At 40.4% G+C, this 13,602-nt stretch overlaps 1 protein-coding gene across 3 annotated transcripts in view; it reads left to right on the top strand.

Annotated features, from left to right (window-relative positions):
• The first annotated feature begins 839 nt into the window (after window positions 1–839).
• reep3b (receptor accessory protein 3b) overlaps window positions 840–13,602 on the top strand; it is a 60,137-nt gene continuing 47,374 nt past the window's right edge. For 2 of the 3 annotated variants that reach the window (XM_041210152.1, XM_041210151.1), the window contains exon 1: window positions 840–956. In XM_041210152.1, the coding sequence (XP_041066086.1) occupies window positions 925–956 (32 nt within the window). In that variant the 5' untranslated portion in view covers window positions 840–924. The remainder of the gene's footprint in view (window positions 957–13,602) is intronic. The other variant, XM_041210153.1, reaches the window with a different exon arrangement.

Here is a 13,602-nt window from a genome sequence, read left to right as displayed (position 1 = left end):
TTTCTGCCTCAACCACCTTTTCGGGCAATGAGTTCCAGATCCCCACTGCCTTCTGGGTGTTTCCCCTTGAATTGCCTCTATATCTCCTATTTCCCCAGCCCGCCACCCCAGATATGGACCCATACCCAAGGGGAATAGGGCCTCCCTATCCAATCTATCTAGACCCCTCATAATTTTATAGCCTTCAATTAAATCTTCCCTTATTCTCTGTCATTCCAAAGAAAACTAGCCTATCCAGCATTTCCTGATAACTAAAATTCGCCAGTCCAAACAACATCCTCGTAAATCTCCTCCAAACCCTTTCTTTCCTAGAGTGCGGTGACCAGGACTGCTTGCAGTACTCTAGCTGCGGCCTAACCAGTGTTTTGTACAGTTATAACATAGCCTCCCTGCTCTTATACTCTATGCCTTGACTAACACAGGTAATATCCCAATTGCCTTTTTGTTCACTTTATCTACCTGTCCAACCACCTTCATAAATCTGTGAACTCCATCAAATCCCTCTTTCTTTCCGTCTATGTTTATCGGTATCCTACCATTTATTGGAAATGATTTTGCCTTTCCCAAATCTCCAGTGGCAACCCATTTAATCCAGCTCGCTCTTTAAAAGCTGTAGAGGTTTGGCTGTTCTTGTCACTGCACTTTCTGATGATAAATTTGGCTTCCCTGACATTGAGAGAACAAGGCTGTTTTTTTTTTGCAAGAGTCTGCTCCACCGAAACATTGGCGGGCGGGGCAATGCACTGATTGACAGACGGTCTGGCCAATCAGAGCTGGAATCCAGAGGCGTAAGCTTGGAGATGTCCAGTTGGGCCAATGAGGCCTGGGTTAGGTCTCCCGGCCTGGGTGGGGTGTCATTGTGAGGGAGGGGCACGCGTTTCACCGAGTAGAGAGCGAGTGAGAGGCCAACCGGCAGTCAGGGCCATGGTGTCGTGGATCATCTCGAGGGCTGTGGTGTAAGTGAGAACGATCGCGGGCCGGGTGCGATGCGGTTTACACAGTGGCGGAGCGAAAGGACACTGGGTCTCAGCAGCAACAAGCAGCCCGCCAGGGACTCGGGCTCGGCGGCCTGGGTGACTCGCAGGCGGGCCAGCCGCTTGTGGAAGGCCCTGAGTTCAGTGTGGGGTCGGCTGGTGAGCATCCGGCCGCACCGTGAGTCTGAACCCGGCCACCGCTAAAGGCCGCTCTGTTAGAAAATTAACAACTCCATTCTCTGGGAAGATGTTCAGTAACACTCTGGGTTTATGTATCTTAATTCCAGATCTTATAAATAAGTGATTGCTCATGGACTGACTGCTGTAACAATATCTCCACTGAGCAAAATGTTCAAACATTTGCGCAGCATCCACGATACAAAATGGCTTTTTTTTTTGTAGGATACTAATTAATTGCGTTAGATTTTTGGCATCACGCCGTGGGATGTGGAACTGTTTTAGTCCTCAAAACAAAAACAAAGTCCAATTTTGACGACTGTTTTGTCTTCAAAAAATTAATTGGAGCCGAGCGGTGATTTTCAAATGGAGACCCAAATAGGAATCCAAATTAAAAAAAAATGCAAACCAGCTTTGAATATTGTTTACTGAATTTACCCATTAACTATGAAACGCCCATTTATTTCTGCCTGTCTTTTTCGGGGCGTGTTGGATAAACTTTGATGACGTTACCTTTAGCTGTGTGATCTGGCACTGTTTTCACTCATGGCAACAAATGTAATAACGATCTTGAGTGCTAACTTTGCACATTAACACAACTGACCTAGTAGTGTTGGCATCTGTACATCTTCACTGTCCTACCTAAGAGCTTTGCTTATCCATTAAAACATTTCCCATGACATCTGAGCTGCATTGGCTATCATGGAATATAAATACATTTTTTTATTGTGGAGTTTCCATGCGAGGTTGTGTATATTAACTTTTTTAAAATAGCTAATATTAAAATTGCGTTATGAAGCTATACTGTAGCAAAACACGCCAAGATACTTCAGAGACATAAGAAATTGCACAGAGCCAAAGATTGAGATAATTGGGAAGGCTGACTAAAATTGGGTGTTGAGAGTCTTGAAGGTGTTGGGGTCTGGGACAGGACCTCCATAGTGAGAGTCCTAGTTGGTTGATGGCACTGCCGCCAATGGGGGGAATAAAGGGAAGTGGGAGTCCAATGAATGGAGAGTTCCATGGGAGGGTGTTGGAGAGTATAAGATGGTATGAGGCCATGAAGAAATTTAAATCTGAAGATGAGAATTTGAAATGTTGGGACCAGCTGTCTATGTAGGTCAGCGAGTAGCTGGGTGAGCCGGATCTGATTTGTGTGCAGATGCAAGCAGTAGAGTTTTAAATCAAGGATGTAAATGTTGAAATAGTTGAGGCTGGAGGTGACAAAGGTGTAGATTAGAGTTGTATCAGTAGATGGGCTAAGTAGTGATGGAGGTAGGCAGTGTCATAGTTAATGTTGTGGCTGGTGGTCCTTGCCTTTGTGAAGGAAAGGATACTGAGTTGAAAGCTCAGTTTGAAGCTAGGCTAAGGAGAGGGATCTAAGCAAAGGTACAGAGTTGGTGGGGGACTGAAAATGAAGTTTATGGTCATCCTAATGTTTAACTGGTATGCCAGGTTGAATTGTTGGAATAGAAAGGTGCAGGCAAGTGGAATTTGCCTGGAAAATGCAATTAAGTAATTTTATATGGCAAATTACATTTGTTATCACAAGATAATTAACAAAAGAACCAGAGGTGATGTGAGTATGCATTGTTTGAAAGAATAGTGGAAGCAGATTTTAATAACTTTTGGTAGGGAATTGGATAAATACCTGAAGGAGAAAACATTGCAAGGCTCTGGGGAAAGGGCAAGGAAATGGGACTAATTGGATAAAACAAATGCAGCTGAGGAAACTGAGTGGGGGGAAGTCTCAAGTGGGAGTGGTCTGCAGACCCCCTAACAGTAACCATAATGTGGGATATAAGAAGAAATACTGGGTGCTTGTGATAAAGGGATGGCAAAAATCATGGATGATTTTAATCTACATGTGAACTGGAAAAATCAGATTGGCAGTAGTAGCCTGGATGAGTTCATAGAATGCTTTTGAGAGTTTCTTAGAGTAGCACATTCTGGAACCAACCAGAAAGCTGGCTGTATTAGACTTGGTATTGTGTAATGTGACAGGATTAATTAATGACATCAGAGTAAAGGCACCCTTATGTAGCAGCGTCCATGGTATGATTGAATTTTACATCCAGTTTAAAAGGGAGAAGAGTGGGTCTAAGATGAGCATTTTAAACTTAAATAAGGGCAGCTACGTGGGAATGAAAGCTGAGCTAGTTGAAGTGAATTGGGATACTAGACTAGGGGATAGATCAATAGAGAAGCAGTGGCAAACAATTAGAGATATTTCAGAATAAATATATTGCTACAAGAAAGAAAAATTATAAAGGGAGGACCCACCATCTATGGTTAACGAAAGAAGTTAAGGAAAGCGTCAAACTTAAGGAAAAAGCATATAACTGTACAAAGGTGAATGGCACATCAGATGATTGGTCAGAATATAAAGAATGGCAGAGAATGACTAAAAGGTTAATCAGGAGAAAGAAATTAGAAAACGAGAGGAAGCTAACTAGAAATGAAAAAACGGAAGGCAAGGGTTCCTACAGGTGCTTAAGGAAAAGAGTAAGTCAAGTGAGTGTTGGTCCTCCCTCTGGAGTGAGAATGGGGAGTTAATACATAATGAGGAAATGCCAGAGGAAACGAACAAATATTTTGCTTCTGTCCTCACTATAGAGGATACAAAAAGCATTCCAGTCATAGCTGTAAATCAGGAGGTGGAAGGGAGAGGAATTTGGTGAAATTACAATCACGAGGAAAGTGGTACTGAGCAAATTGATGGAGCTGTGGGCTGACAAGCCTCTGGTTCCAGATGGACTTCACCCCACGGTCTTCAAAGAGGTGGCTGCTGAGGTAGTAGGTGTGTTAGTGTTAATTTTCTAAAATTCCCCTAGATTCTGGAAAGGTTCCATCAGATTGGAAAATAGCAAACATAATCCCTCTATTCAAGAAGTGAGGGAGGCAGGAAACTACAGGCCAGTTAGCTTGACATCTGTTGTGGAGGAGGTGTTAGAATTGACCATTAAGGAGGTTTTGGCTGGGCACTTAGAAAAACTCAAAGTAATGGGAAGAGTCAGCCTGTTTTTGTGAAAGGGAAATCATGTTTAACCAATTTAATAAAGTTCTTTGAGGAGTAATGTGTGTGCTCTGGATAAAGGGGAGCCTGTAGATTTCCAGAAGGCATTTGGTAAAGTGCCACATCAAAGGTTATTATGGAAAATAAAAGGTCATGGTGTAGGAGGGAACATATTAGCATGGATAGAAGGTTGGATGGCTATCAGAAAACAGAGTACACATAAATGGGTAGTCTTCTGATTGGTAGAATGTGATGAGTGGAGTCCCGCAGGGGTCTGTGCTTGGGCCTCAACTTGTTACAATTTATATCAATGGCTTAGATGAGTTGAGCGAGGGCATGGTAGCTAAATTTGCAGATGGTACAAAGATAGGTAGGAAAGTATGTTGTGAAGAGGACATGAGGAGTTTGCAGATGGGTATAGATAGGTTGAGCAAGTGGACAAAAATCTGGCAGATGGGGTATAATGTGGGACAATGTGAAGTTGTTCACTTTGGCTGGAAGAATAAAAAGCAGAGTATTGCTTAAACGGAGAACGACTGCAGAACTCCGAGGTGCAGAGGAATCTAGGTGTCCTGGTACATGAGTCATAAAAAGTGAGTATGCGGGTCCAACAAATAATTAAGAAAACTAATGGATAGCTATCCTTTTATGAGAGGAATTGAACATATAAGTAAGGATGTTATGTTTTAGTTATACAGGGCATTAAAGTGTTAGTTATACAGTGAGATCACATCTGGAATACTATGTGCAGTCTCCTTATTTAAGGAAGGATGTAAATGCATTGGAGGCGGTTTATTAGTTTGATACTTGGAATTAACGGGTTGTCTTATGAGGAAAGGCTGGACAGACCGGGCTTGTTGCTACTGAAGTTTAGAAGAAGGGGCGACTTGATTGGAATATTTAAGATCCTGAATGATCTCGACAAGGTGAACATGAAAAGGATGTTTCCTCTTGTGGATGAGTCCAGAACTAGGGAGCACTGTTTTAAAATTAGGCTTTGCCCTTCTAGGACAGATAAGGAGAAATCTTTCCTAAGGGTTGTGTGACTTCGGAACTCTCTGCCTCAGAAGGCAGTGGAGGTGGGGTCATTGAACATTTTTAAGGCAGAGGTAGTTAGATTCTTGTTAGGTAAGGGAATCAAAGATTATCAGGATAGATGGGAATGTGGAACTCAATACAAAGGATCAGCCATGATCCTATTGAATGGAGAATCAGACTTGAGGGGCCGAATGGCCTACTTCTCTTTGCTATGTTCTCATGATGGGTCTTTCAAAGAGCTAGCACAGGCATGATAGGCCAAATGGTCTCCTGTACTGTATCATTCCATGAAATTAGTGTGATTAATATCTCAAACTATAACAATGTAATTGTTTTCTTTTGTAGATTTCTTCCTTATTTTCTCCTAAATTTCTCATTCTATGCCAGCTCAGGCACCTCATTCTTGTATGCTGAGACAGTGAGGGTCATTTGGCTGTTGGATCAAGAAATCCAACACAACTGAGCCCAATTCTGCCCTTGTCTGGTATTTGTTTTGTTGGGTTGTCACTAACTGTGATATATACTGCTTGGACACCATTAAGGAGTCCTGTTGAAATTAGCAACAAGCCTCTGTTAACATTATTGAACTATGTACATATTTACAGTGGCAGGTAAAGATATGGAGAGGACTCCAAGGCATGTCCTTGCATGTTGCTATCTAGTCCTACACTGCTGATCTAAGCTCTAGGTCAGGTGCCACCTTAATCACCAGTGAGCAGTACTGTACTCAGTCTCAGATTAGCCCTTAATGTACTCGATCCTTCTACTACAGTATTTGGGTATGGGTTCTTTTGAGTAATCATTAGACTTGTGCAAACTGAAATGTGGAATAGGATCACAGAATTTGACTGAATAGAAGATGGCTATTTGGCTCATCACACAGGTGCCAGATTTCTGAATGCTTTGTGCCTGTTCCATATGCTTTTAAGTACTCCTTCCAAGTACTTACCACTTACTTATTAATATGGATTATGGATGCTGCCTCCACTGCCTCTTGTAGGCCATTTCAACTTTTTAAATAGTCCCCATTGCCCCGAATTTTGCAGTCAACAGCAAAACGAGCGCACTTGCCACTGACTAGGAAGAAAGCTAGCCAAAAGAGATCTAGTTATCTCTTGTGTGGATTTCCCCTTTACAAATGAGGTCACCAGGCACAATGATGTTATCGAGCGAGCAGGTTAAGTATTCCATGATAAAAACAAAAAACTCAGCAGGTCTGGCAGCATCTGCGGAGAGGAACACAGTTAACGTTTCGAGTCTGAATGACCCTTCAACAGACCTTGAAGAAGTATTCCATGATATTCAAGTCTCCTCGAACAGCAAATGAGCAATTAGCTTTTCAGTGCCATAGATATTTCTTGGCAATAGTTATGAGCCTAGAATGCCATAAAAACCCAGTAACCCTCTTTCAACAAGATGTAACTTTTTCAAGGTTTTTGCAGCGATTTGAATAGCACAGTTCTCATTAGTTCAGTGACTTCTACTTGATTGCATGTTGGTGGCTTCAACAGAATGCAATGCAGCATGGGAAACTATAGGACCATTGAGAGCAAATTGGGATTTCCATGTTTAATTGTGCATGGCCAGACTCCAGTTTCAGAGGAGCAAAGGCAATGCATTCTGACTGACTTGCTACCATTACTGAAGCAAAATCAAAGCCATTCGTTTGGCAGTGATAAGGTGGCCATTTGGGTTTTAGAGCCTGTGCTGATGCTGTTCAGGAGCCGGGGTTTAATTATCAGCTGCTGACCTACAGTAAAATACTGCACTTTACTTACGCCACATTGACCTATGTGTAGCCTGTGGTCTTAAAAAGGACAGCGGAAAAATCTGTCATGTTACCTGAACTTGCAAAACAGCATATCCTCTGCTTTAACAGGGAATTTATTTGTTTGAATTTGACTATTTCAATGAATAGAATCCATTGGGGAAATAAAACAGTAGGTAAAACAGTTACAAAACTGGTCAAATAGTAGAAGGTTCGCATAGATTGCTGCTAAGAATCCTCTGGAACTGTGGTGTCCATGTTATTTTTACTACTTTTATATCTGAGTCATCAGACTCTCAGCTTTTTGTATTACAACTCCCTGCATCCACATTTATATTGGAAACTGCCTATGTGATCTTGTCACACGCTGTAATTATATTTGTAAATGGAGACACTGAGTTGTAATTGCAGCGTGACTAGTTTTATGTAGGCTGTTAGCATTACAAATGTGGACTTAGTTATTTATATTGGAATTACAAAAGTAAGGACAGAAATCTGTGACTTTAAAACGGGGACTGAATTACACGTACACACTAGTCCACCTGCTCTCTAATCCTGCTTCACCTGAAGCCCAACAATGGTATGACCCCCCCGCCACAAACTCATATGGAACCCTGTGACAGACTGACAAATCTCACGAGTTGGTGAAATGCATACCGTCTTAACCTCTCTTGCATTGTGCCCCTGCATTTTTGCGGCTGCAGTGTTAATAGAATTCTGTGACTTGCCAGTAAATATGACAAAGTCATCTCTGTTCAGAGCTGTTGCTGCCTAAGGGGAGGCATTAATTTCTTTACTCTGCGAAATGATCTTGTTTCCTTCACCACCAGCTGGTCAGTAGATATGGTTCTCTTCCATTGTAATGGGAAGAAATTGACTGGAGTAAACCTTGAGCTAATTCTGAAGGCTGTGTTCACTTGTTGGTTTGCATTCCCTAATTTCCATTTCCAATGAAGAATAATTTTACAAAAATCTATGAATTTGATTTCAGTCTTGTGCTGCTGCATATAATCAATGTAAGTAGGACCTCTAAGTGGTTCTCGTACATTGTTGCTTCACATGATCAAGAAGGGAGAGCTGGTGCTGCTTTCCTAGATATTGCAGTCATTTATCTTCCCCTGGCGTGACAGCATCCACTTTGTCTTGCTATTGTGCTTACAGTAGTGTTCTCTTTTCTCTCCCATTGTTGCTGGTGAAACCACTTTGCTTTCAGACAGTCATCGTAGGGCTTGTGCAACGTCAGCACTTTGATCCTACTGTAGTTGAAGCAGCTTGCTCTTCCTTGCTGCAGCTGTTGTCTGTGCTGAAAAAGGAGCTCTCTGTGCTCATGTTAACTCTAGTATAAACATCTGAACTATTATTATTTTTTCCTTCTCCAAACCCCTAACCTTCCACCCCCCTCCCCCAACCATTCGTTGTTTTGTCAAATCCAGACCATTGCCATGCTTCTGAATCCCAACCTGATTTGCCTCCAATCCCCATGTGCATAAATGCTCCAAAATTTCACTATCCTTCCTTCATGCTCTCAAAATTCCATTTGCAGATGACTGGCAGACTCCATGTCCCACCTTTCCTCATCCCAATATTAAGGCCCAAATTTTATCTAATGCCTTCTGATCACTCACCTACACCAGTCCCAGACCCTTTTCTTCCCATGATCTCAATTCTTGTGAATAATTCTGGCATCAACCTGCCCAGCTTTGGCCCCCTGCATGAGGCAATCCCAGGTCCTATGATTCTCTACTGTCACCCAGTGTAAGTGCTGTGCCTACTTTTTCTCAATTTGCATGGGATCCCAGACCTGTGAGGTAGCCTATTGCTGCCAGTATTCTTTAGTTGTGTGCTATGTTTCTGATTATACAGTAATTGCCAGTTGCTGATCATAGCTAGGAATGAAGAGCCAATTGTAGTGACACTACAGAACTTGCAACTTAAAAATTCTCCTGAAAAATGTATTACAGTCCTAAGGTCATAAGTAGAATACTGAGTTATGATTGGCAGATGTATGGGAGATGAACTGGCAACTTATAACATTCTTCAGATTTACGATGACCATTTAGATGATTCAGACATTGCACTTGGAAGTTTTTTTTTATCAGTACCATCTGGATCTTCTTGGAATTTTCTTTAGGTTTTGGTAAAGTTGGTGTATTGGCTCAGGCCAAAAGAAGAAGATAAGTTTGAATTCTCAAATGCAATGATTGGACAGCTATAGATATTAAGACTGCAGTATACATTGGGTTAAATTGTGCAAATCTGCCCCACAGACAGCTGTAGATCTGAGGATGTTCCAGTCTAATTGCCACAGCAGTAGAAACCAGAATCTGAAAAGTCACTGAGATGTTTTGAAGTTAGAGCTATGGAAGTTGGAAATATTCTGAACTTCCACTGAGATGGTGGGACACACTTAAAACACAATCTGCTTTATTTTAACTTTTTCTGAGGGACTGGGGCTGCTGAAACCAGATGTGGAATATTTAAAAGTTAATGCCAGCATTTGAAATATTCCTGTATGCTATTTTACAACATAAGGAAGAAGGATGAGGTGTCTAAATTTACACTGACACCAATGATTTGGCTTGCAAGGAAAAGCTATTAGGTTTGATGCTTTTATTGAAAAAAAATGTCCATATTACTGCATAATTAGCTCCTGCAGGAAATAATGGAACAAGAGAGAACTTATCAAAACCACTCCATAAAAATGGTAGTGATATTGCCAAACAGGTTTTCAGCCCTGAAAGTAATACTGGATGGCAGAACCAATGTTTTCATACACCTATTCTTCATAACAGATTGACACCTTACCTAACTTGAATACCTTTTGATCAATATCAAGTCGATTCAGTTACCACAGTGAATCATACAGAACATAAATTCCTTAGTTTGATTCCTGATCTGTGCAATCAGCTGCATTTGTTCTGTTGGCATAGTACAAAGTACGAGAAATAAGCTTAGATTATTTGCTTATTATTGTTCTCTGACTTTTGTTGGAATGTATGGATAGCAAGTGAACAGAGTATTGGATCCAGTTAGGATAGCCTAGTGATACCTGTGAAACTTGGAAATGTCATGCATTTAAGAAAAGATCATGTTTGACAAATCTGAGATTTTTGCCATGTAACTGGCAGGTTAGATTAAGGGGAACAAGTGGATATAGTGTACTTGCATTTTCAGAAAGCATTTGGAAAGGTGAAGCACATGAGATTAACGTTAGATAGTGTTTATGGGATTAGGAAAAAATATCAGCATAGATTGAGGATTGGATAACTGACAGAAAACAGAAATAAATGGATCTTTTCTGGGTTGGCAGGCTGTAACCAATGGGGTTCTGCAAGGATCAGTGCTCGGGCTTGAGCTTCATAACATCTGTATCAATAACTTAGATGAAGAGACTGAGTAAATGAGGAGACTGAGTATAACGTATCCAAGTTTTGCTAACAATACAAAGCTCGGTGGAAAAGTAAGCTGTGAGGAGAACCCAGACTACAAAAGGATGTAAATCGATTAAGTGGGAGGGCAAGAAAGCGGTAGATGGAATACAATGTAGAGAAATGTGGTAACCCAAAGGTAGGGAAAAATAGAAAAGCAGAATATTTTTAGAATATTGATATTCAGAGGGATGTGGGTATCCTTGTATGCAAATCACAAGGCTAACAGGCAGGGACAGTGGCAATTAGAAAAGCAAAAGATATGTTAGCCTTTATGCCAGTGGGGTTAGGTGCATGAGTGTGATGAAGTCTTGGTACAATTATAAGGGCCTTGGTGAGACCATACCTTGTGCAGCTTTGCCAAGGGTAGGGAATGCAATGCAGATTCACCATTATTGATTCTTGGGGAGAGAGTGTTGTCCTTTGCAGAGAGATTGAGTGGCTGAGGCCTATATTTGGAAGAAGAATGAGGTGATCTGATTGAAAAGTATGAAATTCTTAAGGGACTTGGATACTGGGAGGATATTCCTGTTGGTGCTGAAATATAGACTATTTAGGACTGAGATGAGATGAAATTCCTTCAGTCAAAGAATTGTGAACTGGAGAGTTGTGGTTGCTAAGACGTTGAGTATATTCAAGTTAGATCAACATTTTTAGATGCAATAGCTTGCATACATATAGCTCCTTTAACATGATAAAACATCCCAAGGCGCTTCACAGGGGTGTAATAAATCATAATTTGACAGTCACTCAGAATCAAGGGATGTGGGCTAGTGGAGGTAAAGCAGGTGATCAGCATGGTCTCATTGAAGAGTGGAGCAGACTCTGGCCGAATGACTACCACTATTTCCTGTGTACTTAGCATGCTATACTAGACAAATTTAGGAGAGGAAGGGAAAAGAAACCAATCTGAGAAGGAAATGTTTTATAAAATAACCAGCAGTTAGTAGGGAATGAGAGGAGGGAGGTCTCTTAGAATTTTGAATGAAGCCACAAACTAACTAATTCATCGACCTTCTCCCAGCCACCTTGCAAAACATCTATTTAAAACATAAATTAGCCATTTCTGTATCAAGGATATGATGCATGCAAGTGGTTGAGAAGTTGATGAAAATTATTTAAAGCCTAAAGCGCCACTTTTTAAAATAACAGAGTTGGGATTTTTTTTTCTACATTTTGGATTCAGGTATCTCGTTAGTATTACAATTATCATGTAAATGTGTTGCATATTTCATTAGGTTATTGTAGTATGTATAATCATTCAAATTTGTGTATTATAAGAAGAAGCATCTTGAATAATATATGAGATACTATAAAATTGCAGCCACTTATGTTGTGAAATCAAAAAGCCTTTGCAGTCCTTTTGCATTTATATAAGCAACCGTGCAATTATCATTTTTTTATTCATTCATAGATGTGAGCAATGCTGTCAAGACGAGCTTTTTTCTACCCATTCCTGATTGTCCTTGAGAAAGTGGTGGTGAGCTGCTGCCTTGAATACAATTGTGCCTTATTGGCCACTTCAGAGGGCAGTTACCTCAATCATGTTATTGGTCTGGAGTCATGTTTAGATCAGACCAGGTTGGCAGATTTGCTTCCCTAAAGGACATGTACAAGTCAGATAAGTTTATACAATAATCCAGTAGTTTCATGGTCAACATTATCGATACCAGCTTTTATTATTCAGATATAATTGATGAATTGCATTTAAATTCATCTGATATTGTAGTTAGAATTGAATGCGTGCCTCTGAATCATTTAGCCTACATCTCTGAATCATTTAGCCCACATCTCTGAAATACTAGTCCTGTAATGTAACCACTGTGCTACAGTACCTGCAGTGATTTTCTAGCTAATTGGAGTCATGGCTGAAACCTAATCGAGGTACAAAATTTGTATGACATTGCAGTTGAAAGCAGACTTGCTTCTGTCTCACTGTTGTTAATTACAATGCTGCAATGTGAGGGTGGAATTAGTGATTCTGGCACAAATTGTGCCATTTTGCTGAGTGTTTATTTCCCCGGATATTTGGCTTAAACTCATTTCTCATATCAGCAAATGTAAAATTTACCCTGTGGAATGTTTTAAATCACTCCTTTTTTTTGAAAAAATTTGCTTTTAAATTTTTTTTTACATTTAAGAGCATTGCCTTTGTAAAATTGGACTATTGTAGCTGAAAATGGATTTACCACAAATATTTTAAATCTGTCACTCCACCACCTGTATGTAACCCTATTTTAAATTACTGACAGACGTTTAAAAATATCCAGAGCTATTCTCTAGTTAAATTGGGGTGCAATAATCAGTTCTTTCAGCAATTTTTAAAAAAATCATTCAAAACCTACCTGTCGGTGTCCTTGCATCCAAAAGATCCAGCTTAATTTTTAACGACTTGTTGGAGGCCTGCAGGTGATTACAATTAGCAGAAACTCCCCAATGGTAGTTACTTCACCCTTGGCTTTATTAAAGGAAGGATAGAGTACAAAAGCAAGGCAGTTATTGCTAAACCCTTTAACATACTGGTTAGGCCTCAGCTGGAGCATTGTGTCCAATTCTGGGCACCCTGGGAGTTGTGGCCATGTTTTGCAGGCAGGGCTGGCTTCTAATATTTTTAAATCCAGTGCAAAGTATCACAGGCACTTGAGTTGCACTGAACATATATTCGACTTAAAATTCAGGAACCTTTATGTGCCGATATCAGGAATTGCGCTCCATAAACCAGCGCAGTCGTGTGGGACTTCCAGCCGTGGTTTTTAAAAGATTCAGATCTGGCTGCATATTTAAGTTCTTGGGGACAAAATCAGAAAAACTGCTTTGTAGTTTTTATTCTTCTTGCTCTTGTCTGTCTCTTGAAGAGATGCTTGAAGATACTTGTGCTTTCTGCTACTCATGCGAAAACGAAAAGCAGGAACTTGCTTTGAGGATTTTTGCAAGTGCCTACCTGCATCCTCCCATTTGATACATCACCACATATCATGATTGTATAATATTAAAGAGGGAAATTGAAAGCATGGCTATCATGAAGAGATATTAATGTTATTGGAAATTATTTTTAAATTGGACTTGTAACTCTTTCGAGTACAAACACGTTTCCATCTGTTTATTCAGATGAAGTTACATTGTTTCATAGTTTGCCATTGTGATATTTAAATTAAATTGGACTTGTAGCAAGGTCTGTGTCTGTGTGTGGCTTAATTGGAT

This window comes from Carcharodon carcharias, chromosome 17 (assembly GCF_017639515.1).
Source record: "Carcharodon carcharias isolate sCarCar2 chromosome 17, sCarCar2.pri, whole genome shotgun sequence".
NCBI classification, from domain to species: domain Eukaryota; kingdom Metazoa; phylum Chordata; class Chondrichthyes; order Lamniformes; family Lamnidae; genus Carcharodon; species Carcharodon carcharias.
The sequence above is the reverse complement of the archived record's forward strand: the minus strand, read 5'-3'. Positions and strand labels throughout refer to the sequence as shown.